Source organism: Aegilops tauschii, chromosome 6 (assembly GCF_002575655.3).
Source record: "Aegilops tauschii subsp. strangulata cultivar AL8/78 chromosome 6, Aet v6.0, whole genome shotgun sequence".
Lineage (NCBI taxonomy): Eukaryota > Viridiplantae > Streptophyta > Magnoliopsida > Poales > Poaceae > Aegilops > Aegilops tauschii.
The window spans coordinates 30189789-30217774 of NC_053040.3; the positions used below are offsets into that span (position 1 = coordinate 30189789).

The following is a 27986-nucleotide window of genomic DNA, read 5'->3' on the forward strand; positions in this document are numbered from 1 at the left end:
TGATGCGGGGCGGCGACAGCAGAGGAGTAGGGATTTGGGGGAAGTGGCCGTGGGGGAAGAACGAACCGCGCGGTTAAGTCAAAAATAGCAGTAGCGCGTTCAAGGAAGTGCGCTACTGCTACCGTAGCTATAGCGCGTTTCCTAACAAGCGCTACTGCTATTCCTTTCTCTTTTTTATTTGCTTTCCATTTAATTTTATTTCGTTAGCAGCAGCGCCTTTATTAGTAAACGCGCCGCTACAAAACAAATAGCGGTAGCGCTGTTTCTGTAAGCTCGCTACTACTATGTGTAGCCTATCGGCTTATCAGTGGGAATTTTAGTAGCAGTGCTTTTATGGCTAGATGCGCTATTGCTATATATTTATCTGTAGCGCGGTTTCCGCCAACGCGCTACTGGTAGTTAGCACTAGCGTGCTTTTTTAACAAGCGCTACTGCTGAAATTCTGTGTATAAGGTTTCCCTAGTAGTGTGAGGTGGTGTCAAGGTCTTGGATGTCAGGGCGGCGGCCCTGGGGGTGGTAGCGCGGTGCTCATGAGCAGAGCCCGTGGCTTGGTGCTGCCTGGTGACCATGGCCGTGTGGGCGGCATGGTTGCCGGGGTGTGGTGTTCGGTGGTGGTGATAATTGGTCGGGGTGAAAACCTGCTCTATCTTTGGACGGACAGGCGGCAGCGAATTGTTCCCTTCTTGAAGGCGTCGTCGCGGCCTTCATTGCCCGTCGTGTTGCTACAGGGGAAACCATGACCCTCGTGTCGGGCGGTGGCGGCGCTCCGGTGTCGTTCCCTTTCTGAAGGCGCCGCCTTGGAGCCCACGGTTCGCCGTATGCGGCTTCACCTCTTGGTGGTGGCGTGTGCACGGCTAAGATCTCGAGTTACTCTTGTAATGCTAGGGGTGATGTTGCTGCGCTTAGCATCTTTGTATCCTGCCTTGGGTGTGTGTTGTGTTGGCGTGTGTTTGTACCGGGTTTACTGATGATCTTTGCTTTATATATAAAGTGGGGCGAAAGCCTATTTCAGTAAAAAATACAAACCTGATAACATGCAAATGCAAACTTGTTCCACAAAAGAAACTGGGAAGACCTTGTTCAAATATAGAAATGCAAGACTCTGTTAATTCAGAAGCTAGCCATAACAAAAAGAGTCGTTGTGATTCGGTTTCATGGTTTCACACTAGCCTAATTTGCTGCGCAGCACCAATTAATAAAGGGATTTCTTCTGGGCACCACTGCGTGTTCATAGAAGGCAGTACCCCTGGCATGGGAGAAGCAAAGGAAACAAATTCATTCCTGGAGTCTAGACGACCCCAACGATTTTGACATGCTAGCCTAATAGCCTCGGATACATTGCTATCAAGCTTGGTTAATTAGCACTAACTGTCACCATCTCCAACCTGAACCAGCCTACCAGTTGGAGTAGGACAAGACAGTACCTCCACCTGCCTCCCACTTGGAGGAGTAGGAAATTGTAGTACATAGATTGCCAAAACAAAATCTTATAAGGGAGATTATGCCGTGAAAATACTAGACACAAATGACAACTAAAAAGCACAGCAATGATCATGCTATTTGTGGTAATACTGCCTTGGGAATAAAACAGAAATAATTTAGCAGGAATGGAACAAAAGACACTGTAAATTGGAAAACTCAGGTACTTGCTGCTATATACACGCAGTCATACACTCATAGTCTCATTGAGTACAGCAAACTTACCCGAGATTCTGATATTTTGACTCCTGGCAGTGAACTTATTTGATTGGCCATGGTTGAAACTTCTTCATACCCTAGGTTCAAAGTGCTCTGCCTTCTGTGATACTCTACTGGATATGAACTGTGTAGTGGTAAATGAGGCAATATTAGCAGGAGTAGAGAAATTGAAGACTAAAGATCCCTGAGTCATTGCTGTAAGATGATCAGGAACTGTTATAATTGGGTATCAAATTGAGTTCTGCATAACTATGGTGGCTAAACTTTTAAATACACCCGGGTGCCTAGGCACCCGGTTATCACGTCCGTTCCTGCAGAGAACACGGCCTAGAGATGTGCACCACATCTGCACACAGCAGCAGACCATTTGCAGGTGTCAGGATAATTAGCCAGACCATTTGACCGAGACACACAGCGGTGCTCGTAGGCTGTTTTTGGCAGGATAGGCAACAGGTCCTAGGGTGTAGCAGTGTTCTTATAGGCTGTAGTAGGCAGCGTAGGACTGTGGGAAGTAGGTCTGGCTGGCAGGAGGTGCATGGACGCAGGTCTGCATGCGGCGTACCTATCTTATAAAGATCACACTCCGCCACGTATTGATTCAGCCTGGTGAGAGGAACACGGGGCTCTAGGGGATATAAAATGATTAGAATTTATTTGAAATATTTGCAAATAATCCAGTTTTGGCTGCCATGGCAGCGCTTTTAGTCTGTTAGCTCTTTTTGGGGGTTTTAGTTAAAGATCGATGGGGATGAACCGTATGTCAATATACATGTTTTTTCAGTCTGAATCTAGATGTTTCATTCAACCCGTGCTAGCTTGTGACTTCATATGCTGTATGTATACTCTAATTAGGCAGCTTTATTATCTAGCTTCTGCCTTTAATAGTTTGATCCTACATCTGGCTCATGCACTAGGGATCCTTTGCCGTCTGATAATTAATGAAGGTGGGTATGTCTACATCGCAGCTGAACGTTGTTTGCAGTGACATGGGCCCCCTATTGAGAAAGGCTTCTTCAGGAACCTTGATAGCTTCCTGGGTGAATGAAGCCGAGCGGATGACATGACGGACCAATTCTTCAAATCAACTGGATTTCGTCGTGTACACCTATACCTGGGGTACCTGACACTTCACATTGGGACCCCCTTTCCCTTCTCGTGATTGATGATCACCGTAATCAGCAATTGATTCATTATCACTAATTTTGTGAATAAAAGAAACCTCAAACCGCATATGGAAAAACAGCTTGACTTGTGAAGTTACATGCTGGTGTCCATTCTACTAATCTCCAATTCCTAGCTTTTGATTTCTGAAGTCAAAGCAAGCAAACTGAAGAAGAAGTCTCCATCCTTTTCCTGTCTCCAAATAACCAAAGCCAAGCAAGAAAGAGAAAGAAAGACGACTCTGTTTTACTACTGCTGGAGTTTCATGGATGATCTCAGGAATAACAATATTTAACTTCAAAAGAAAAATACTACCAGGCTTTGTTCTTTTCCTTTACTCATATCAGTTATTGGGGCATCACACCTCCAACCAACAAGCCAGCTAAGAAACAAAAAAAGAAAGAAAGAAACTTGACTCTGTTTTACTACTACTGGATTTGTGCTAAGAAGTAAGAACCTAAGATCAAGGTGTTCCTCTTCACCTTTTCTCTTATTAATTAATCCGTAGTAAGTAGTAAATACAGTACTGTCAAATGGCCCTCAGTGTTTCTGAGACTAGATTCAAGCTGATCTACTCATTATAGTTGCATACGGAATTCATCAGAAGTTCCCAAATTGAATAATTACTTGCACAAACATACGTATGTCATAGAAAAAGATAGTCTCCAAGCAGCTACAATACATCGTCGTTTCTCAACACAACAAAGCTTACTGCCAATCCACAAAGTACAGACTGCATAGCAACACTTTGTCTTTGCCAGATAGATAGATGACAATTTTTTTAAAAGAATGCCCAACTTCAGATCATGTTGCAGTGTCAAAGTAGGCTTCCCTTTCACCAGAGCTGCTCTGCATTCGTGCATGGATAAGCTCCAATCACATCCAGCACGATGTAGCTTCCCTTTCACCTGATCAAACCAGCACAACCGATGCCGGCTTCCCTTTCGCCTGATCAAACCAAGGTTTTAATTATATCAGATGTATACGACCATGCAACAGGGTTTAACATATCAAGAAGTTTCATGTTTCCACGCATAGTATAGCTGCTAACTTTATTAACCAGACAGATCGTGTATGCTATTATATGAACCATTCGCTAAAGCAATTACCGGTATAGACTATCACTCAACGCACTGCAATTAATATATGGTAACCAAGGGAGTTAATCAATTCAAGAGTATCACTAGCATTAGAGCCATATCAAAAGAACAAACCAAGAAAAGAGAACTCTGATTTTTCTGGATGGAGGGAATAACAGGCCTTGAAGCACAGGGGGCTAGCACCTAGCAGTAGTACCTAGTTAATGATCTCTTCATCTGTTGTTCTTGTCTGTGCTTCTTGAAGCACAGGGGGCTAGCAACTAGCAGTGGTACCTAGTTAATGAAGCTGCTTCATCCTCCTCCTCTGCATCCACCAGGAGATAATGAATATGAAAAGTTAGAGAACAGATCAACCAAATGATCAAATTAAGATGTACTTCCTCCGTTCCAAAATAGATGACTCAACTTTGTACTAAAGTCAGTACAAAATTGGGTCATCTATTTTGGAACGGAGGGAGTAGGAGATGTTATGTTAATTCACCTCCCAGTTTGGACGACCCGCTATCCAAGAAGTGTTGCGACAGCATATCCCTCGCCCTGACAACGTCCTCCTTTGCTATCTGGCGCACTTCCTTGGAGTAATTCCTCCGCTTGGTGCTCAGCATGGCTGCATCATCCTCCATTTCTATGACTATGTTATGCAACATGCAGCAAGCATAGATCACCTTATCTAGACTGTATGGATTGAATGGGCACAACATTTCTCCCTGCAGGTACTGCCATGTGTCTTTGAGTCTTGTCAGCACCTTCAGAGCACTGGTTGTGGCTGCAGAATGTCTCCTATTGAACTCTGCCTTGGAATCTGAGAGTTCTTCTTCCTGGTAAGGTGTGAGTAGCCATGGAAGAAGAGGGTATCCTGCATCACCAATTATGTATTCCCCGACTTCTGATCCATCTAATGCCACTTTCAGCTTGTTGCCATTCAGCCAACCGCCCTTCGCACACTCCTTGAAGATTTCAGAGTCCTTCAAAAGGCTCGACTTGTTCATGCTACCTGCTGGTCCCAACCAAATGTTTCTAAACCTCTTCGTTGCATCAACAATGAATTGGATTACAGCGATGTCATTCTTCTCATGGTTGCAGTTTGGTCCAAATGGGATGTGAGTTGTACATATAACCCCGCAACAGTTATGCATATTGTGGATCTTGTCAAACTTGGATTTGATTTCATCCTTCTCACTGCAGTCTGGCCAGCCTGTGTGGTGGTCTGCCCGCTCACACACAGTATCAACGAACCTCTCAGTTACCAACAAGATGATTGACTCGTTCACACCTACAGAGGATGCTATGCTCTCTGTTGGCTCACTGGACTGCAACCTTCTAAGAGCAACAGCTACCCGATCTTCTAAAGACAGCACCCTCCCATCAACAAAGGTGTAGCTGTTCATATCTTCCATTGATGGCCCCATCACTAAGCTACAGATGTAGCTAAAGGTTTTTCTCGTCATTTTGAAGAAAGACTCAAATCTCTGTGCGCCCTCAAAAGAAGTCAAGGTTCCTGCATAAGAAGAAAGAATAAAAGTCGTTACAAATCCATGACTTACAAGGCAAGAGCCCAAATGTAACCATGCTAAAACAGTGAGATCCATAGATTATACATGAGCTTTGATAATTTGTAAAGATACTACTCTTTATTTAAAATTTGGACGTAACCTAGGGGGGAAACTGAGTATAAAAATATTTAGGTCATGAGGGAGTGCAGTCAAATCAAAAAGAAGCATCGGTAAACATATAGCCATCACACAGCAATAAAAAAGGCATTCAATTATTTCCTTTAGAGAAGAAGGTAGTCATGTCAATGTTGTCATTACTACCATGTATTTGATGTCCTAGTGTACTACTCTCGAAGGGGGTATTCAAAGGGAATGCGAATGTAGCAAATATATTCAAAACTCTAGCTTATGGATGAAAGGAAGAAACAACCATAAGAGAACAAACTAAATAAACAGAGCAAACAGACAAATTAAGATGAAAGAATGATGCTAAATTACCTCTGGACATGAAAAAGTGGCTGACGTTTGTCTCCAAGCTGTAGGGTTTAGCTGTGTAGAAGACATACCATTTCCGTGAATTATCTCCTTCGCGTGCATATGCCTTGACATGCTCAACATGGCTGAACTTTTCCCACACATGGCCAGATTGTCCCGCGGCCATTGAAGCGAGCAGTGCTAGGCTGCAGTATAGCTCCAAATGCCTTGGGTTTATACCTCCCATGTATTCTGGGATTGTTTCCATGTCATTATACGAGAGAACGAGCCTCTGGAGTGCAGGAACACCCTCCAACACCTTCAGCTTTGGGCAGTTTTCGGTGGTAAGCTTCTGCAGTCTTGGAAGATTAGTGATCATCTCCAGGTCAAGGTTGTCACCCAGATACAGCTCAACCAGAGACGGAAAGTTCTCTAGGGAGATGAGACTGTGGACATAGTATATGGATAATTTATTCAAAGCCCTTGCCTGGGAGGCAAGTCCAGGAGGAAGACACTTCAATTTGCAATGCTTTAGCAAAAGTTGCTGCAAGACAGGAAAGGCTTGCACTTGCTCCTCCCACTCCCACTCCTCCCATTCCACCATTCCTATTAACTCCATCTTATGCAATCTCGGAAATGCTGCCACCATCTGGGAAGGATGAGGACTGTGCTGATGGTAGGACTGCATGAATTCAGGTCCAACACGCTTGATGGCTGGAGCACGCTTGATCTGAATGAACTCCAAATAAGGGAGTTGGCACAAGCCATCAGGAAGCTGTGTGCAGCAAGCCAGGTCGCAAATGAACATAATCCTCAAGCTCTTGAGTGGCACAACTGATGAAGACATCATCCACCTTGGGAGCCATCGGCCGAAATATCCTCTGATGTCAAGATATTCTAACCTGGGCGGAGGGCAGAGCTCATCAAACACCTTCTCGACTTGTTGTTGCTCTTCCTCACAGACACCATCTTCCTCTTTAATCAGCCTATCATCTCCCAATATACTGGCACAACTTAACACTAGGTTGGTAAGATGCACCTTGTCGCTAAGCTTTGCCTTTGCTGCAGATGAGGAAGCAGTTATATTCTCCAATCTGTCCAATTGAAGTTTCTTGAGCCGAGAAAGAGGACCCAACTCTTCCAAACTGCACCAATCACCATCCACTTGGGCTGGAAAGTCAAGTACTATCCTCAAGTTTGTTAGAGCACAAAACCCCCTGGGTATGCCTTTTATACTTGTTCCAATGAAGTTAAGGTACCTTAGCTGCCCTAACTTTACAATGCTAGGTGGGAGTTTAACAATCTGTTGGCATCCACTAAGACTTATGTACTGCAACAGTTTCATCTTTCCAATGCTATCTGGCAAACTAGATATATCAGTGTTTTCCAAGGACAAGTACCTCAGGTGCTTGAGTTCATGCATAGATTCAAGCAAAGCTACAACATGTGCAGAATATATATATAAAGTTCGTAGACATGGAAAATGAACCAAGGAATCACCAGGCTTGATATTTACAAAGCCAACTGATATTAGTACCCTTAGTGTCTTTTGTGCTTGCAAGGAACTCCAGTTTAACCCATCTGATTCTGATCCTTTGCTTTCTAGAGATATCCGAAGAAACTCATGTACACTAAGTTTACTAACAATATTAGTTTCTCCACTGTGAGCTGCTAGTGCCTCATCTCTAGCCACAAACTGAGCAAATGAGCATACAACATCATGCATGTTGCAAACACATTGATCAATATACTCTGTATCTGGCTCAATAAGATTCCTTAGTATCAGCTCCTTATAGTACTTGCTTCCTAGTTCTTCTAAGTCATCCGAGGTCCCGTGAAAAAATCCTTCACTAACCCACATGCCAATGATTTCATCTCTATAAAACACTGCAGTTTTAGGTAGAAGGGAGTAATGCAGAAAGCATTGTTTGGCACAAGAAGATAAATCTTCATAGCTTAAATATACTGCATGGTTTAGCTCTTCAGGCAGTCCAGATATTGACCATATAGAATCATCCAGAACCATCTCCCACTCACGGTGTTTTTTGTCCTTCTGACACAAGAGCCCTCCCATTATTTTGACAGCAAGAGGCAGACCATCACATTTTGCTATAATCTGCACTCCAATATCCTTGAGCATATCAATTTCACGTTCATCGGTTTCACTTAAGATTATCTGCAAGCAGTTGAACTGATGGTCAATAATGAGGATTTTTCTTGAGAGAAAAAAATAGTAATTTTTTAACCGTTACTAGTGTCAACTCAATATTAGTCAATAGTAGGCTAGTGGAGATAAGAGACTCATAAAAGATTAGTTAATGTACTGCCTAAATTGAACTATCAATTGAATGAGCTGATAAGTGGGGGACGTTGCTGTCAACTAGGATGGCCTATAGCATGTGAGTGGCTATTAATCGTTACAGATGCTTAGTTTAATCTGTCATCTCAGAAACTAAATAGATTAGTGCTTAATTATGTGGATATATGCTAACGGAAAAGGCTTCTGGCCCCCTTTATATATAAAGCATATAAAGCAATAACACCAAGAGTACACGGCCAAACGATACAATGTGGAGAGAAAGCTCTCATACAAAGCCGATCGAAAGATAGAACAAGAAGGCTAGAGCTAGCCTAACACCTCGCCTAGGACCGACCAACGATGTCAAAACTCCACTTCAACTATCGCTGCCGAGTCTGAGAACAGACAGGGGTTTTCACTCGGAGCCCTGGCACATGAACGAGACCCACGACTACGCCTTCAAGAAGGAAACGACACCCATGGGTGCCATCATCGTCGGCACCAAGCGCGAAGCTTTCGCTCAGGAACTCACCCATACTACCAAGAGGCGCCCCGGTAACCATCGCGGCGAGAGTCAGACCAACCCCACCAGATCCGGGCATCAACAGGAGCCTTCCGCCGAACACCCTTGTCGTCCACACGGCCAAGAGATGAACGCTCCAACGCCACCACGAAGCCTGCCGGAAAGCTCATCGTGGATCCCTCCTTCTGGGCCGCTGACGCCAAAACCCGTCGACACAACCGCCACACACCCGCGATCAAAGATTGTAACCACCACCCGACGTCGCCGGGCAAACGCCACCACCACCACCACACCGCAGCCACCCCCGCCCAGGAGCATGGAGGAGGCCGCAGCCCGCGACACCCGACGGCTGCCCTGGAGCAGCCCTTGGTCCGCACCGCAACCACCTCCACCACGTTGCTACTACCTCCGCCCATCAGCAAGGAGAGAGCAGCAACCCACAACCCATGGCACCAGGAAGCAGCACCTCCCCAGTCTGTTCTGCCACCACCGAAGACCATGGCGCGGCATACCCGACGCTGAGCACAACCCTGGGCAGGGGAATCACCCGCCGGCGAGCAACCCCGGGCCACCTGCAGCCGCGATCACTAGATCGGCCAGCTCATCGACGGCCATGGCAACCACGGTTGGAAGCAGCCAACCACACTAAGCCAGGGGCCAGGCCAGGCGTCCACGCGCACGACCCCGCCATTGGCGCCCTCCACCCCTGCACCCTGTCGCGACACAACAGCCGCCGCCGCCAGAACCACCCTCTGCCATGAACCTCTGCACCAGCCGCTCGCAGCCCCCGTCGCCCCACGTCTAGCCTGATCCACGCAGCCACCGCAGCAACCATGGCCGCCCGCGTCGCCGGCGTGGCCGTGCGTGCAGCCGCCGTCGCGCCCTGCGCGAGCGCCGCGTCCCCCCACCGCATCCCGCTGAGGAAGAGAGCCTCGCCGCCGCCTACGCCGACCAGGCTTTGGCCGGCGGCGCGCACCAGCGGTGGCGAGGGAGAGGGAGGCGGTGGGCGGGGGGAAAGTTGGTGGCGGCTCGTTCTAGGGTTCACCCCTCCGCTCGCGGGAGCGGGCAGGACCAAGCGCTCCTTTATTATGTGGATAGATACTAGTACAATACATATACTCATCCTCAAGAAAACAAAGTTATATTTTTTGCGGGAAAAACCCGAGTCATATTTTATCTACAACTACACAAGGGGATATGCTTTTTACATGTTTAAATTATCTATAATTACATAACCTGGACATCCAAATAAGTACAAGAATTTGAAGTACCAGCTTTGATTTTTATCCATGTTGGTAGATCATGGGATGGGTTGGCTATACCTATTGGTGGGCCTGGGCTCACTTTAGTATCATTCTGCCGATTACCACGTTTCATATTGTGGAATAGTACTGTACCACTTAATGTGGATTTATTGATACCTCCAGCCAAACATGACTGAATTTTAGGCCAAGGATTGACGACTATTTGTGAACAAGATGGAAATGAAACAACAATACCACTGTTTCTCACCTTCTATAAATCGAAGAACATTTGTATGATCCTAATTATCAATTTTGTTTGGACTTGCATTTTAGGTGACGACTACATATGTGTCAAAATTTTAGCTTGCTAAAAGAAAAAACAATGCCAAAGAAAGGATTTTTTTACACAGAGACGCCATTAATTAATTACTCCCAGGTATAACTATATATTAGGAAAATGTGCCACTTAATGTGCATGAGCTGTACCACTTAATGTGCATGTGCTGTGGCATAAGTATACTCCCTCCGATTTTGAAAAATTGTACTTTCAACTTTGTTGGAGGGTCAAACTATCTCAAAGTTTGACCGAGTTTGTGCAAAATATATCAATGTTTGTGAAACCAAATAGGTATATGATGAAAATATATTTTATCATGAATCTAATGCTACTAATTTGATGGCATAAATGCTGGTGTATTATTGTATAAATACAGTTAAACATAAAAAAGTTTGACTTTCCAACATAGTTGGAAGTACACTCTTTCAAGGGCGGAGGGAGTATGTAGTACTATCTGTGTTGTAATTTCAAAGAACAATACATAAAAGTGTGTGTCCGGTTATTATATATCTACCCCGAATTAAGTGTGCAACTAGTAATGTTAAAGATGCATGGAGTTTAGTCACACACCTGTTTCTTGAGCAATGACCAGGCATCCTCCTCCCCTAATTTGTCCACATGGTGGTAGGGAAGCACGGCTTTCATCCTTCGAGCTACTGTTTCATCTCTAGTAGTGACGAGGACTCGGCTACCTGGAGCGAGAACATTAGTCAAGGGTGTTTTAAGCACATCATCCCATGCCCCATGGTTCCACACATCATCCAGCACCAGGAATAGCTTCTTCCCTTTCAAGGTAGTGATAAGGATTGGCTGAAGCACAGCCAACGCCTTATTACCACCATGTTCTCCCCCCGCTTGCGTGATAATTGTCCTGAGCAACTCAACCTCGTCGAAGTCCTTGTTGATGCTCAACCATATCGTTTTCTCAAACTTGTTGTTCAAGGCTTCGTCATTGAAGACGTTGTGGGCAAGAGTGGTCTTGCCGATTCCACCGACACCAACAACGGCGACCACGATGATGTTGGTGTTGCCCTTCTTTTCACTCAGCATGATCTCAACCATCTTTCTTGTGTCTTCTTCAATCTTCTCTCCCACTACAGCTGACCGGTCAAACACCCCTGATGTGTCACGTCTCTTATTGCGAGAATGAGAGGCTTGCACCTTACTGTTATGATCCTCAGAGGAACCAAGATGTATGAAGCTGAAAGCAGCGCTTCGCTCCTTGATGTCGTCGAGGTTCTGGTTGAGCACCTTGATGCGGGTGCCAATGTCGTGGGCATGGGAGGGATTCCGCATGCAGAACAGCAAGGGGTTGAAGCATCCCACATCTGCAGTGGATGGACCGTGCTCCATGGCCTTGAGCTGACAGAGGTCAAGGATGTCTGTAGCTTCATACATGGCCCGCTTGAGCTGGGCAACCCACTCTTGCACGCTCTCGTCAGTGATGTTTCTCCTGTCAGCGTCGGCGAGGAAGTACTTGAGGTCCTTAAGCTTGACGTCCATCTTCTTGATCTCGGTTGTGACTCCAAGCAGCATGTGCACCTCTTCACTCACCATCTCTGTGAGCACGTTTTGCAAGTAGGATGCAAATGCATCCAGGACCATCGTCATTTCCGCTTCCTTTTGCTGTAACAAAGATGAACCAACACATCATCTCCACCACTCATTGTAGCTAATTAAGATTAGCAAAAAGGGAAGGGAAGGGGTGGACTAGAATGCTAACATGAGTACATGATGAACAAGTTATTGTAGCCTTCACCCCTGTCTCGGATGCACGCATGCATGGCTGCATGTCGGCACGGCAGTAAGTAAAATCCCATTTTTTTACTAGCAAGAGCAGGCGTGCCTTAGGCACTTCCCAATGCTCCATGTTGTACAGGTGCTTAGACTCGCCACGATGGGTAGTAACATAGAGTAGAAACATGCCCATGTTACTATTCTATGTTACTACTCCTATACTGTAGTAATATATATGTGGTAACATGTAACACTGCATTTATTATGCTATAGACTCATCTTGCCTTGATATGTGTGATGTTACTCGTCCTAGTAGTAACTAGCTATGTTACTACATATCTCTCTTTCTTAATTTATTGCTTGCCACATCATCTATTTTATCAAGATATGTGTGAGTTACTACCTATGTTACTCTCATTGTGGGTAGTCTTAGCATGTCACGTAGGCAAAAAATCTAATTTGATATTGTAGTTAAGAGGAAAGATAATATTTTTGTGACCCAGGAAGAACCAACGCCAAGCGCGCGGACCTATGCAAAACACTTAAATGAAAGAAGTTTGCCCTATGCATGAGAGAGTTTGGTTGTTAAACAATTAAATGACGAAGCTTAGCAACAACAAACTAAGCATCTATGCATTGTGAACTTCAGTTGCTTAACTATTTAATGCTCTTGGTACCCCATCTAAGCACCAATGCATTGGAAATAGCCTTAGTAGCTAAGTAGTGTAGGTCAGCAGTGACGTGGTTTGCGGAAATGACGTAAGGCTAGTCCCAGTGCTCCAGCCTGGATCGGTGCTAAGCCTGCCAGCTGAGCAAAAAGCTGATGTGTCACATTTATATAATTAATGAAGAGAGAGTCTTGTTAAGTGCCAGACACAGATACCTAGGCAAAAGGTGGAGTTAATCGATCCCATGCGCTGAACTCAGTCGTCGCCTCCCTCTTCCCATTCTTCCCCAACTCCCCCAGGTGCAGCCCCGCCGCTTCTTCCCAGCCTAGAGCCGTCGCCTCCACCCGCAGCGCCGCCATCCCATCCTCGATTTCAGCCAGCCGCATGGACCATGCCCGGGAGAAGGTCGCAGCTGCGCTGCGTGGTCCTCCTCTGTTAGCTGCAACACCACCGGTTCCGTCTCTGTTCGCCGCTCCACCACCGGCTCCTCCTCTATTCGCCGTCAACAGCAGCTCCTCCGGCCAGTCTCCGCCGTATCATTGGTCCATGTATTCAGTACGCATTTGACTGAAAGAGGAAGAGAAAGAGAAAGAGAGAAGGTTCATATAAACTGCAGTCACCCATTGATTCGTATCATTTTTTCAATCTATTTATTCACTTCTGTTACTACTCGTGCATGACTGCAGATTGATAGCATCAGTTCTCTCCTACCCTTTGAATCTAATTTTTCACAAGTCCATGGATTCCTAATTTGATATAAACTGCAGTCAGATTGTCAAATACTAGCTATCTAGTTTGATATAAACTACAGAAAGTACAGTTCATCGATTTCTTTTGCACATCATGACCATCTAATTTGAGTGTTTGCCGAACCGTAATTGCTGATTTTACTCTACACAAGTCAGCTTGTATCACTAGTTAATTTTTTCGAGACAATAAGAAGGAATGTAGTATGCACAAATGTAGGAGTATTAGCATATTCAGAAGTATCACTAACTGAAGGACAGCTGCATATATATGCAAATCTGTAGCAATGTTTGTACAGAATCAAACTGAGTTCGGTTCAGTTCAAAGTTTTGCTATCTAGTCATACAAATTATCAAATATGTTCAGTACCGGCGGCGACGGTGGCGCCGGTGCGGGCCAGCTCTCGCTCCAAGGGTGCCAAAGGGAACATGCCATCCCTGCAGCGCGCGCAACTCCTTCAAGCCCAGAAGAATTTGGAAAACTCAGGTAATCCCCTCCCTCGCTTTACGATTCTTGATTCCTTTTCGGATGAGCACTCGGGCAAGGTGCTTGGGGAGAGTGGAGTGGAGGCTTTGGGTGGCTCTGATAGGGAGCTGATCACTCTGATTCGCGCCAAAGAAGTGGCGCAGGCAGCGCTGGCTGCGGCGGCGGCCAATCACGCGGACATGCTGGGGGCTGCACCTCCCCCCCCCCCCCCCCCCCCCGCCCCCCCCCCCCCCCACCTTGCCGTGGCAAGGTGCGGCGAGTGGCCAAGGCGATCACCTCCAGAGGTGTTCGTCTGCGGAACAGAACTATTTAGATGCGGGTCCTGTTCTGGAATATTCGTGGCTTTGGCCACGCGGGTCGCCGCACCCAACTTAAAGAGTATATTAGGAAGGAGGCCATTGACATCGTAGCGCTCCAGGAAACGATTCGAACGGAGTTTCGCCACCAAGACATCCTGGCGGTAGATCCCCTGGAACGATTCGAGTGGCATCACGCCCCGGCGACGGGTCACTCAGGTGGCATGTTGTTAGGATTCTGTGCTGCCACCTACGAGATCTTGGACTGGGATATGGGCCCCTTCTTCATTGCGGCTACCATTCAAGTGCGCGCGTCGTTACGTGTCCTTGCGGTTGTCCAGGTCTACGGACCTGCGGATCACTCCCGCTCGGCGGAGTTCTTGGGAGAACTCCAAGCCAAGGTGCTCGCGATCTCTGCAGCACAGACCCCTCTGTTGGTAGGTGGTGACTTCAATTTGATCCGCTCGGGGGCGGATGAGAACAACAACAATGTTAACTGGCAAGGGTGGCCATGTTTAACAACGCTATTGCGTCTATGGCACTTAGGGAAGTGGCCAGAACTGGAGCCAGGTATACATGGACTAACAAACAGCTCGCTCCGGTGCGTTCGGTGCTGGACCGTGTGTTCATGTCACCGGACTGGGAGGTGGTGTTCTCCTTGTGCTCGCTGATTGCGGAAACACGCATCGGGTCCGACCACGTGCCCCTAATCCTGTCCTCGAGGGAGGACAGCAATTCGCTGCAGCCCACGCTTCTTTTTTGAGACGGCGTGGTTCGAGATACCGGGTTTCGACTCCGTTTTTAGGGAAAATGGAACTCCTGTGTGCTCCAGATTGGTCAACAACGCGATCCAATGGAATTTTGGATAGCGGCTGGGGGCCGTCTTCGCGCGCGTCTCAAGGGCTGGGGCGCGAACCAAGGGCGTGACGGCAAGCTTCTCAGAGCGAGACTTGTCGACGAGATCGCGGGCCTTGACGCCCAGGCCGATAATCGACCCTTTTCCGAATAGGAATGGGCTCACCGTTACGCCCTGGAAGGGCAAGTCGAGGCGCTCCTACGGAGCGAGGAGGAGTACTGGAGGCGCAGGGGTGGCCTCAAGTGGACTCTAAAAGGGCACGCAAACACCAAGTACTTCCATGCCTATGCGAATGGGAGATGACGGTAATGCGCGATCCTTCGGCTGCAATCGGAGCATGGGCTCCTGCTGCGCCAATCTGACATTGTGTTGCAAGTCTATGAGTTCTACATTAACTTGATGGGAACCAGAGAGGAGCAGAGGGCTGGCCTCCGTGCAGACGTGTGGCTGCCGTCCCAGCGGGTGCTGGACAGCGAGAACGCCGAGTTGGGACTGGCGTTTCTCCCTAAGGAGATCGATGATGCTCTGAATAGTATGAAAGCCGACACGGCGCCGGGTCCAGACGGGTGGCCGGTGGCCATGTTCAAACGTTTCTGGCCTCTTCTCCACTATCCCATCTTTGAGGTGTGCAACGGCTTTATGCGCGGAATGGTAGATATTGCTAGACTCAACTATGGCGTTCTCTCGCTCATTCCCAAAGTGACCGGTGCGGACAACATCCGTCAGTTCCGCCCCATCGCGCTTATCAACGTGCCTTTCAAGATTTGCGCTAAAGCATGTACTTCTCGCTTAATTCCTATTGCGCACCGCACCATTAGCCGTTCGCAATCTGCGTTTATTAGGGGTCGCCACATCCTTGAGGGCCCGCTTGCACTCCAGGAAGTGCTCCACGAGCTCAAGCGTACTAACGAACCAGCTATCCTCCTCAAACTAGACTTCGAGAAAGCGTACGATCGCGTTAATTGGGACTTTTTACGCCAGGTTCTCCTTAGCCGAGGCTTCTCGGCGGTTTGGGTTCACCGCGTAATGCAGCTAGTCTCGGAGGGCCAAACTGCGATCTCGGTCAACGGAGAAGTAGGGCACTTCTTCCGTAACAAGCGGGGACTGCGTCAGGGCGACCCGATGTCCCCTATCTTGTTTAACTTTGTCGTCGATGCGTTGGCGGCGATGCTGCGCAAAGCCTCCGAGGCTGGCCACATCAAAGGTGTCGTGGGTCACCTGATCCCAGGGGGGGTTTCTCACTTACAGTACGCGGACGATACGCTCCTGTTGTTCCAACCAGACCTGCATAGCGTGGCCTCCGTCAAAGCCATGCTTCTTGGTTTCGAGCTCATGTCTGGGCTAAAAATTAACTTCCACAAATGTGAAGTCCTGCCCATGGGCCTTGATGCCGCGGACGGTCGGCGAATTGCGGACTTGCTTAACTGCAAGGTAGGCAAGATGCCCTTTACGTACTTGGGCTTACCCCTTCACTTCAAGCGTATCCCGATTGAGGGTTGGGCTCCGCTGTGGACAAAGGTTGGGGGGCGGGTGTGCCCGTGGCGCGGGAAATTCCTATCGTCCGCGGCTAGGCTAGTGCTGACGAACTCAAGCCTATCCTCCCTGCCTATGTTCGCGATGGGCCTTTTTCTTCTGGCGGAAGGGGTTCACTCTAAATTAGACACGCCACGCTCCTGCTTCTTTTGGGAGGGGTCGGACCCAAAGCGCAAATACCACCTCGTCAAGTGGGATGCGGTTTGCCGTCCTAAGGATATGGGGGGGTCTAGGGATCACCAATACGCGTATTCTAAACATTGCACTTATGTGCAAATGGATCTGGAAGATCTCCCAAGGGGAGGCAGGTTTGTGGGCTGATCTCCTTCGGGCCAAGTACTTCCCGAACGGTTCCTTCTTCCAAGGGGCGACTCAGGGCTCCCCCTTCTGGAACGACCTTCAATCAGTTCGCCAGGCCTTCGCCTTGGGGGCCAAGTTTGCCATTGGTGACGGCAGATCCGCTCGGTTCTGGCTAGATCTTTGGATCGGAACCCAACCTCTTTGGGTGGAATTCCAGGACCTATACTCTATCGCGTTTGACCCGGACCTCACGGTGGCTTCGGCCTTGTCGTCATCCCCTCCGGCGATTTACTCCCGGCGCGAGCTTTCCGCCGTGGAGCAGGCCAACCTCGAGGCGATGCAGCAACTTATTGGTCAAACTACGCTTTCCACGCAAGCGGATTCGGTGTCCTGGACCCTTACCGCGTCCGGCAAGTTCACAGTCCGATCGCTGTACCGGAGGTTGTGCCAGGGTCCATCCCTGCCCGCTTATGGGCTATGGAAAGCGCGCCTTTCGCTGAAAATCAAGGTGTTTTTCTGGCAGCTGTTCAGAAACAGACTGCCCACCTCTGACAACGTCGCCAAAAGGCAGGGGCCGGCTTCAGGTCTTTGTGCGCTTTGTAACGTGGTAGAAGACGCGAATCATGTTTTCGTCCAATGTCCGCTGGCGCGTTTCGCCTGGAGTGCGGTCCGCGAGGCGGCTGGCGCTTCCTGGGACCCGCGTTCGTCCACTGAGCTAACGCAAATACTGAATTCTGTCCAGGGGAGCTGCAAACGAGTGCTGTGGTCATGTGTTGGTGCCCTCTTTTGGGCGCTTTGGCTAACTCGGAATAAAATTGCTATCGAAAAGGTCTTCCCAACACACCCAGCTAACATCATCTTCAAATGCATTATCTTCCTGCAGCAGTGGAGTCCGTTGACGAAGCGCAAGGATGCTGATCAGATGCAGCATGCCCAAGATTGTTTGCGACATGTTTACGAGCAGGCTAGGGAGCTAGCTGCTACTTCGTAAGGACGAGTAGCCCTTTTGGATGTGCGAGAGCTTGCGTGCTTGATGACTGGCCTTGGTGCCATGTAACTTGCTCTCTTTTGGCCGCTTTGGACTATTAGACTTGTTGCGTCAGTTTGGCCGGAGCTGTGAGCTCTATGTTCTGTTCTGTTTAGTTAGTTTGTTGGTACTCTGCCTGTTGTGGGCTTTATTAATTTAAAGCCGGACGCTCTTAGTGTCTTCGTTCTAAAAAATATATATGTTTAGTACTTATTTGAGTGCATGCCACAAAGAGGCCACAAAGTTTCCGTACTTAAGATCCCACAACTAATTAAATGATGGAACCTTAGCTACAAAAAACTAAGCACCGGTGTATTGGAAAATATAGTTGCTAAGGCATTTCATACACTTAATACCTCATCTAAGCACCGGTGCATTGGCAGCCGCCTAAGAGCTTAGCTCAGCTGGAACAGTAGGTCGGTTCAAAACGAATGCTACTTTCTGGGCACGGCTCTCACTGATATGCATATCCTGCCCGTCGTGTAGCATCGTGATCGAACGAAAGTAGTTGGGGCTGGCCCACGGCAAGACTTTCGCGTGCCAGTGCATCTACGTATTCTTTACAGTGGTATACTTGGACCGGCACAAATGCACTCACACTGGCCTCCCCCGTCGGTAACAAACCTGTTACTCTCGATCTGTTTCCTGGTACAAGGCTGATTCGAGTACATGGACCAAAGCGAGCCGATATGGTGTGTGAATGCTTGTGAACCCAAGAACTATACTAGAGACTCCAGACTGGCAATCCACCGTGTGAATACACGTATGTACAATAGAAAATTAATATTTCATGTGTAGAAAATTTAAATTCAAATAAAAAGTTTATATATGTAGTGTAGTACATGTGTACAGTTGCACATCAGTATGTCTAAACAAATTTCCACCAGTTTCAAAAAAAAAGTTTCCACCACCCCTCACAGAACTGTTCATTTAGTTTAAGTTTGTACGGCCCCTCTTTTAGTGCGGAACCGACTTTTTTTTAACCCTTTTTTTGTTTTTGTTTATTACAAACTTTGTTTTTTTAACGTAATCTCCTAGATAACGAACCATGCAACATAGGAATATCATATCATTTTATTATTATTTTTATGATTTTCTAAAAATAACTATTCGTACCACATCTTTTTTTAAGTTTAAGTTTTAAAAATAATTTTTTACATCACAGTACATGATCATTTTTACAATTTTTTATTGCATCGACTACAATATCAAGTTAACACGATACACTTTTGATCTTTTACGTTAGTCGTCTGATAACAAGGAGTTAGCACGTATTACCGTGTTGACTGAAGCCATTCGTTAACAAGGAGTCGGTGCACTAGTAGAAAACAGAGCTTTCGTTCGGGCATGGCAAGCCCATTAGTCCCGGTTCAGTCACGAACCGGGACCCATGGGGCATTCGTCCCGATTCGTGAGCCCAGGGGGCCGGCCGGGGCCTCGTGGGCATTGGTCCTGGTTCGTATGAAACCATTTGTCCCGGTTCGAGGCACGAACCGGGACTAAAGGGCCTCGCTCCTGGCCCACAACCATTGGTCCCGGTTCTTGGCATTAACCGGGACAGAAGGCCCGAATTTAGTACCGGTTCATGCCACGAACCGGGACCAATGAGGTGCCTATATATACCCCTCGCCCGCGAGCAGAGCACTCCAGTGCTCTGTTTTTCTCTGGCCGGCGAGGGGAGGGCTTTGTGGTGCTCTAGCTCACCTCCTATGCACATGAGGTGTTCGATGAAATGCCCGAGCCACACTAGTTAAGCTTTCTCCTCTCGAAGCTCGACCTCAAAGCTCCACTTTCCTCGAGATTTGTCTAGGTTTAGCGGCCCGTCACGTCCCATTCCCGTCTTCACCGCCGTCGACCGCCCGCGCCGATCTCGTCGCCGGCACCACCGTGGTGAGCCTCTTGTTCTTATCTTCTTTCTAAAAAAAAATTCTTACTTTAGATAGATACTTGTCTAATTTTCTTAATATTTTATTGCTTGTTATTATATAGTGCGATGGTTTTGGTATCCGCCCCGTCGGCCCTCGTCCTGTCTATGATTCGGATGTGGTATATATTATCTTTATAACTATTGGTTCATTTATTGTTTATGAAAATTATGCCGACCAACGTGACATAGATTTTATTTATCTAGGACGTATGTGAACTGGAAATTCCAACCGATCCTATTGTCGAGAGGTTAAATTTAGTTGAAGAAGAAAACAATTTCTTGAAGGAAAAAATAAAAAAAATTGAGGAGGAGAAGATGATATTGGAGTTGCATGTTGCGGATGTCGTCGATGATCACAAGATCAAGATGGATGCAATGCGCTTGAAGATTAGAAAGATTAAAAAATATCCATTCATACCGAGGCTCGGTATCATTATGCCGTTGGATCAATTGTTACCTTGGTTGCGATTATGATTGCATTTGTTTTCGCATTGAAATGTTTTACATAGTTTCAATGTATGGTTTAATTAGTTAGATGCTCCCGAGAGCTATATGTTGTTAGATGAGAACTATGTATGTACTTTGGTTTTAATGTGATGATGAACTTATATTAATTTGGTCACTTAATTATTTATTCATGATGTTCTGTAATGGTTTTTGACACACTTAATTATATATAATGCACGCAGATGAACCGGCAATGGATGTACGGTGACAGACACACCTCCGAATACATTAAAGGCGTACATGATTTTCTCGAAGTGGCTGAGGCAAACAAGCAGAATGGTTTTATGTGTTGTCCATGCCCTACATGTTGGAATATGAAGTCTTACTCTGACCGGAAAATCCTTCACACCCACCTGATTTACAAGGGTTTCATGCAACTTCATGTGAGTGTTACTGTCTTTGCATATTCGGTTTCCCTTATTAGTCCAGGTTATAGTAATGTAATTAATGACTTATGCATGCGTGCGCAGCTTCCACTATATTCTTCTAGAGATTAAGTTTGAGCAGGGAGTAGTAACCGTCTTAGACTCGAGACGAAAAGATCCCCAGGACTATGCGGACATGACTTAAATGCTCAAGAAGTAAGTTAAATCGATCATTATCCACCATATCAGCAACTTTGTTCATTTTCTGATATCAAGTAATTGTTTTCTTTGTCTGGTAGGGTTTGGAGAAAATTCACCAAAAAAGCTCCGGGACTGCCGAAGAAGCTGCAATTTAAACACCCGAAAGTACTATAGTAGCATGTTCCGCGCATCTCCTAGTGATTCAAGCGCTAGTTTCATCAATTCCATTTAGCATGCTTGCTTATCAGTTTGATTGACCTCTATTTCTTGTAAAATGGTTGTGGCAGAAATCCGGGAATAATTACTGTGGATACTACGTTTGCGAGTCCATCCGCTACACGACCTGTGAGCGGGGCTACTCTGACGAACAATATGAAGTGCATAAGCAATAATATTCATATTTTTTTATTACCATCATTTGTGTTGAGTTTCATTTATATATATATATATATATATATATATATATATATATATAGAGAGAGAGAGAGAGAGAGAGAAAGTCTATTAGTGACCCTGGGTGAAGAATAAGTAATTCCTCGCCCGGGTCGATCGACCGAGCGATGGTAGTTTGACTAAACGCCAGCCAATGTAATTTTACTTCGAGGGAAACTTTAGCTGGTCGCCCACTCCCCCAAATGTCAGAAGGAAAAAAAAACTAGCCCACTCCTCCAGTCCATTCCTATCTCCCTCCGGCCCCTCACATCTCGTCATTGCGACGGCGGCGGCGGCGGCGACGGCGCCGGACGGACGACCCGGCGGCGAGGACTACCTCTCTTGCGCGTGGAGTACTTCCCTTACCTCTCTCATGTGGTAGCGACTCGGAGGCGCCGTGGGCGGTGCAAGATCGGGCGAGCTCGGCAGGACGACGGCGTTCTCCGGCGTCCCTCTTCACCGTCGACGGTATTATCATCAGTAAGACCCCCCTCCTCATCTCTTCCCGTATCCTCCTCCATGAACTTCTGAATTTCTGGGATTAGGGTTATTGGTTTTTGGGAGCGGTGCTGGGAAAGAGGAAGAAGACCAAGGAAAGGAAAGGAAAGGAAAATGAGAAGCTCGGGTGATGGAGGTAATGCTGGAGAAGGGCTCCTGGCGGTGGGATCAATTCTAGGAGGAGGTGGAGATCATAGCAGAGGATATGAAGGCCGTGTGGATGACATAGAAGAAGAGGAGGAGCTCAAGGCTGCGGAGAAAAAGGACAACAGTAGAGTATCAGACTTCCATCTAGTTGAGATCAACTTTTGTTTTCACGGGACATGTGAATCCTCTCTCTGATTTGGTTTTGTCTAAATTTCACGAATTTTCATCCTGAAGTAAAAAAATGATGGTTCTGACTTGATTGAATGTTAGTAGTGATGTACATAAAGAATCAGCCTGTACCTAGCTGACAATGCTAATTCTCTGTAAATTTGTGTTAATCAAAATTTGCGCATACATACGAGCAATATTTCTTCAACTAAAGAATATTCACCTTCCGAATTTTTTTGTTTTATGCTATTCTTAAGATAAGATTTATATCGGTGATGCTAGCTTTATGTTTTGTGAATTTATCAGGCAAACCAATAATTCAAATTCTGCCAAGAAATCTAGGAGCAGAAGAAGATGTATGCTTTAGGTGTACGTGAATCTTTAAGCCGTTCCTTTCTAGGAAAATTTCTAAGACTGTTTTTGTTTTACCCAAAGGTTTTCAAGCTTTGGGTGCCTGCGGCCGGCTCGACGGGTGGCATCAGCAAGCGCCGGCCGGCCTCGGCACTGCTGTTGGTGGTTATATGGTGGGCGGAGCACACTAGTGGGCTTCAACGTCAGGGTACGGTGGCGTGCCAAATCCTGAGTCCTGCTAGGCTTTTTTTGGTTCAGGTTTTGTTACTGTTTTCCATTCGGGGTTATATGGCGAGCAAACCTAGCATTTGCAGTTAGTTGTTTCAGAAATTCATCTCCTGACATCAAATTTCGATACGTAAGGTTAATCCTGCCAACAAATCTATGTTATGGGCTTGCTAGTTCTCTTCATATCTCTATGCTGATTTTGTGTGCAATTTAGATGAATACTTTCTGTTTTATTCAGGGATACGTTCAGCATGCTTGTGAGGTACACATTTTTCAGTTCCAATTATAAGTGTTTGCCTTATTTATCGCTCAAATTTCATGTTCTAAAGATGCTCCTTCACTTCAATACAGCTTTGGCATGTAGGATGACTATCTATCCAAATTATCATGTACAATTTTTTTTTTAAAATTGGCTCTTCTTCTGCATGTCTCTAAGGCATACTTTCTGATCTATCATGAGATAATGATTATTTCTTCTTCTTTCTTAACATGCCGCTAGTTGCTATGAAAATTTAACACATACATCAGCCTTTTGTCATTGAAACAAAATCATATCTGCCAAGTTTCTACATTCCGCCGAAGCTTGCAGATTTACCATCTAACTTGGCACATTATTGAAACAAATCGTAACCATGGATTCTATACGGAAGATCGACATATCATTTTTACATTAGATTCATGTATACTGTAAGGAATTGATTTTGTTCAACTTCAACCCATTTTCCTATCTTGCAAAGCTGTCCATTCAAGTATATTCAATTTCTACTATGTGTAATACATTTGTAACACTGGCATAGTGACATTGACATGCTTTTCTTTTTCGTCCGTTTAATATTGATTCATCTACATGGTTATATGCATGCCTTTGCATAAATTACTTATCCAGTCTGCTATTGATCATTTCCATTTTTCATCCCGGCAGTACGCTGATAGCTTATCCAGTCTGCTATTGATCATTACCTTTTTTCACCCTGGCAGTATGCCGATAGCTATAATCGAGTCAATAGTTCCAAAATGTTGGTTCACAATTATTTGTCTTTTTGGGAAGCACATGGCTGGCTCCGGTTGGTGGCATGGCCTTTCCATTCTGAATTGAAGAGGGTCTGAAAAGTTTGAACTATCCATGGAATAGAAAAGATACAGCTTTCCTTCATATCGTTGATTCTTCTTAGTCTTCCTTTTGTGAAGTTGTGTAGCAATCTTCCTTTTCCTATATGTAATTTGATTTTCTTAGGAATACTCTCCATTTTCTTACGAACACGACGTCGTTGCGATGCCTCCAGATGCACCAGCAACAGAACATGAAGAATGTCGTGGCGAGGTGAGTGACATCTGGCAGATTGCGGACAGAGGCCACGGAAGGTGACCAGAACCCCAACGTGGCCCTGAAATCAACCACCAATGGGCAAGCATAGAGGAGGTGACTCGCTGACTGCAGCGGGGAATGGCGGAGTGGGCAACTATTCCACGCTCTAAAATTGAGGTTTAGAGCAATTAAAAAGGTGATTTTATTCCTGAATCATGCTTAACATTTCTTTAGCAAACAAGCACTACTAGCAGCCTGTTTCCAGATGTGCTTCTTGTTGGTTCATGTAGACATGCCAATGAAGGCCTGATAAAGAACAGAAAAAATACAGTATATTGGTTTAATTGATCTCTTGTGTAGACCAAAATTAGCGAGTAAAGGAAATTTGATTTTGCTTCCAAATTCTTTCTGGGGGTTTATCCCAGGAATAATGTTTTGTTCCTATTTGAGTTGCAACGCATGACTTCCGGAGGCTACTCTTCCATTTGATGTTGCTGTTCAACAGCTCTCAAAGGCACAGAGCAAATCAGTTGGGCTTCTCGAAGAAAACATATTTTTGATAAATGATGTGCCATGCATCCTTCTGCGCACCTAATCGCCTGCTTAGAACAAATAAAATTAGTTGCATTTGCCTGTATTGTGGAGTGTCTATAGATGGCAGAATAGCCGCAGCCTTGCTTTCTACTAACCAGTTTCATTTTCTTTCAGAATCATGTTCCTGCTTTTTTCTCCTTGCTGTGAGTGTATTGGAGTATAGGGTTCTCCCTGGAGGGTCGTGTAATCAGTGTGCTATCTGAGGCAATGTATAGAGTTCCAGTTCTGTTTTTCTTGAGAGCTGACCCTGTAAATTCTAGCTCTGTTTTCTTTGAGCTGATATGTAAATTCTTCAATGTTTAAATAAAGTTCAGCCTCAGGCCCTTAAAGATAATACTACTCCCCAGATTAAAAGGTGATGGTGTGTTTATATGTTAACAATAAGGTTCTCTTAGGAATGCCATTCAAATAAAAATATTTTGTGTAATTGAGGACGCAATTCCAGAAATGGTACCTCCAGAAAGATTACAACTGAGATTGCCATCACACCAAATCTAGATGAAACTATTGAGCGAAAAGGAGAAAACACAAATTGAATGCATCACTATCTCGTTGTTTCTCTAGGAGCAGAAAAAGATATTTTTAAAGGAACGGAGTATCATGTGATGCAGCTCGTGCACATAGAGGTAGTTTGATGCGGAGGTAAAGTTACCGTGCGAGCTTATTGTCTCTTACGGCAGTGGTTCGGGTGCGCAGACTTAGTAAGCGCCATAACTTACTTAGCATGCATGAGGGAAATTTACGTCACAACCTTTGTTTCTTATGGCAGCGCCATAACAGTTTCTCACAGGACGTAGCTTAGTGCCATGCATAATGTAAGATTACCTCTCTCCCTTTTATACGGCTGAGGAATGGTTTCTTCCTCCCCATAGTAATCTTACCTCACCTGTTTTTATTTCTTATGTTTCAAAACTCTGGATGTGGGATAGGCTGGGGTGAGGAATAAGAATTCCTCACCCAGCATGACGAATAGCGCGTATATATATATATATATATATATATATATATATATATATATATATATATATATATATATATATATATATATATATACCCCTTCTTCAAATTAGATGTTTCGGAAGCGGGATGAACTCCTAGCACCAGATCGTATGCGAGCAATTCAAGAGGAATTGGCGGCATTCTTCCTTGACCACGTGATCGCTGAAAACGGAGAATACTATGTGGACCCTGTGTTCTTACAATTTAATTAGGAGATTATATTGTAAGAGATAATTATTGCATATATGTAGCCGGTAGTGTCGGACAGATATACGAGAACTTGTTGTTCGACCAATCTCTCGAAGAAGGAGAGGTGGTCGATATCACTTCTCTCTGTATGCATATGTTCATGACGATCTTCTGTTTCCTTCATTTGATTACTAGCTAGCGTGTCTAGTCCTCTCCATACGTATATAGTACGTAGCGTCGACCAAGCACGGAGATAAGAGAGGACACTTCTCTCTATTAATTAGCTAGCTAACACAATATATGAAACACCTAAATTAACCCCCAAAACCCCCAACCAACCCCCCCCCCCCCCCCCCCCGCGTTCAAAAAAACAAAAACAAAAACCCCAGCCACTGAAATGCTGACGCGTGGATGCCTATTGGTCCCGGTTAGTGCCACCAACCGGGACCAAAGGTCCTCCTGCCCGGGCTCGCCGCACGGGCCATGTGGAGGCCCATCTGTCCCGGTTCGTGTAAGAACCGGGACTAAAGGGTTAGGGCATTAGTAACGACCCTTTAGTCTCGGTTCAAAAACCGGGACAATAGGCCCTTTTTCTACTAGTGGTGTGAATAAAAATTCCGTGCCAAATATTTCCATAGCCCATATGAATGGTCTTTTCGAAAGCAGTGAGAGATTGAAAGAAGGAAAGTTAGGGTGTTGTATCTTCTCTAACTTTCCTTCTTAATGTTAGAGGATCCGGTTTTCAATGGAGTAAGGATAAACAAACGGAGGATGGATTAATTAAGACCTCTTCCAATGCAAAGGTGCTCAGATGAGGTGCTAAGTATATTAAATGCCTTAGCAACTCGAGTCTCTAAGCTTTTGGGTGCTAAGCTTCATGAATTTAATTAGGCTGGTCATAGTGGGGAGTAACTTAGACACTAGTCTTGTACTCGGATATTATCACATAAAAAGAGGGTGCCGAATGGAGGCGGACGTCGGCGCACAAGTGCAATTCAAAGCATGGGCCAGCGCAAGCTTTCTTTTCATGGACGCAGACGCCGGTAGATGTACTGCTTAAGCACAAGAACCAAACCGGATTCAGTTCCCACATTACGTATTATGGCTCATTTTCGATGCACAGTGCTCGCCCGACACCAACGCGTCTTGTACTCCGTTCATACATATGGTCCTTGGCTGTACAACGTATTGTGTCAGGGGCGAGTAAATGACACCACGCACGACTTGATAGATATCAATCTTGACGCGTTCACCTGCGATCAAGATAACGTGCGCCGAAGCAGCCGTGCTTAGAAAATCCGCTTCGGGTTCAAAACTACTATATAAGGAGCAGCTCACCCCCCGGTTGTAAGCATTCCACTCCATTCAGCTTGAATACAAGGCAAGTAGCCACTTTCAGCTCCACAACTAGTAGTACGTGAGCTTCACTTCTAGTACGTGTGTGTGAGTTCATCTGTTCGTGAGTGAGAGTGAGAGCAGCTTGTGTGCAGCCACTGGCTAGTGAGAATACAATTGAGAGCTAGCTACTTGTAGTTCAGACTAACAGTTATAAGCATGAAACCAACAAAAATAGGCAAACACAAGGCGCCTAGATTGATAGATGCAAGCAAAGGCAGTAAACAGAGGAAATCTGATATTACCTTTAGGATGGATGGATGTTTGGTCCCTGCTGCTCGTACCAGAACAAGTAAAGGTCTAAAACGCACCGAGCACTGTGTGTATATAGACGAAAGGCAAGTGAGCTCTCCAAAGGCAAAAATGTAGGCAGATAATCCAGAGCCTGAGAGGAGATTTACCTGGATCTGGGAGCATGAGCTCAGAGTAGATCGAGAAGCCCTTGCTTGCGGTGATTGCTCTAAACAAAAGCGCACCACTCACCGCACGCAGCATGTGACCATGGCGCAATGGCTGCTCCTCGTGATAGTCCGCTTGAGCAAACGCGTCCCTCTCGCACCCTAGACCAGAACGATGGGCAGAAAGATATCAATGGATAATTTCCCGACAGATGATGCAGAATATATGGCTTGTTAGTAGAGCTGGGCCTGTATTCCCTTCATAAGAAGAGATGGACCTGTATTAGTATTAGGAGGGGGTG

General features: G+C 45.9%; 1 protein-coding gene across 2 annotated transcripts; it reads right to left on the minus strand.

Moving 5' to 3' along the window:
• Window positions 1-3358: 3358 nt before the first annotated feature.
• LOC109774632 (putative disease resistance protein RGA4) lies at window positions 3359-27982 on the minus strand. 2 transcript variants are annotated; one of them, XM_045229608.2, is made up of 8 exons: window positions 27688-27982; window positions 27532-27603; window positions 12950-13301; window positions 10900-11955; window positions 5951-8102; window positions 4441-5457; window positions 4156-4263; window positions 3359-3807 (listed from the first exon to the last, which is right to left on the minus strand). In XM_045229608.2, exons 4-7 carry the CDS (start codon window positions 11938-11940, stop codon window positions 4220-4222), a joined length of 4254 nt encoding a protein of 1417 aa, XP_045085543.1. In that variant the 5' UTR covers window positions 11941-11955; window positions 12950-13301; window positions 27532-27603; window positions 27688-27982; the 3' UTR covers window positions 3359-3807; window positions 4156-4219. The 2 variants fall into 2 exon arrangements, with proteins under 2 accessions (XP_045085543.1, XP_045085544.1); XM_045229609.2 differs by lacking the exon at window positions 12950-13301.
• Window positions 27983-27986: the final 4 nt, after the last annotated feature.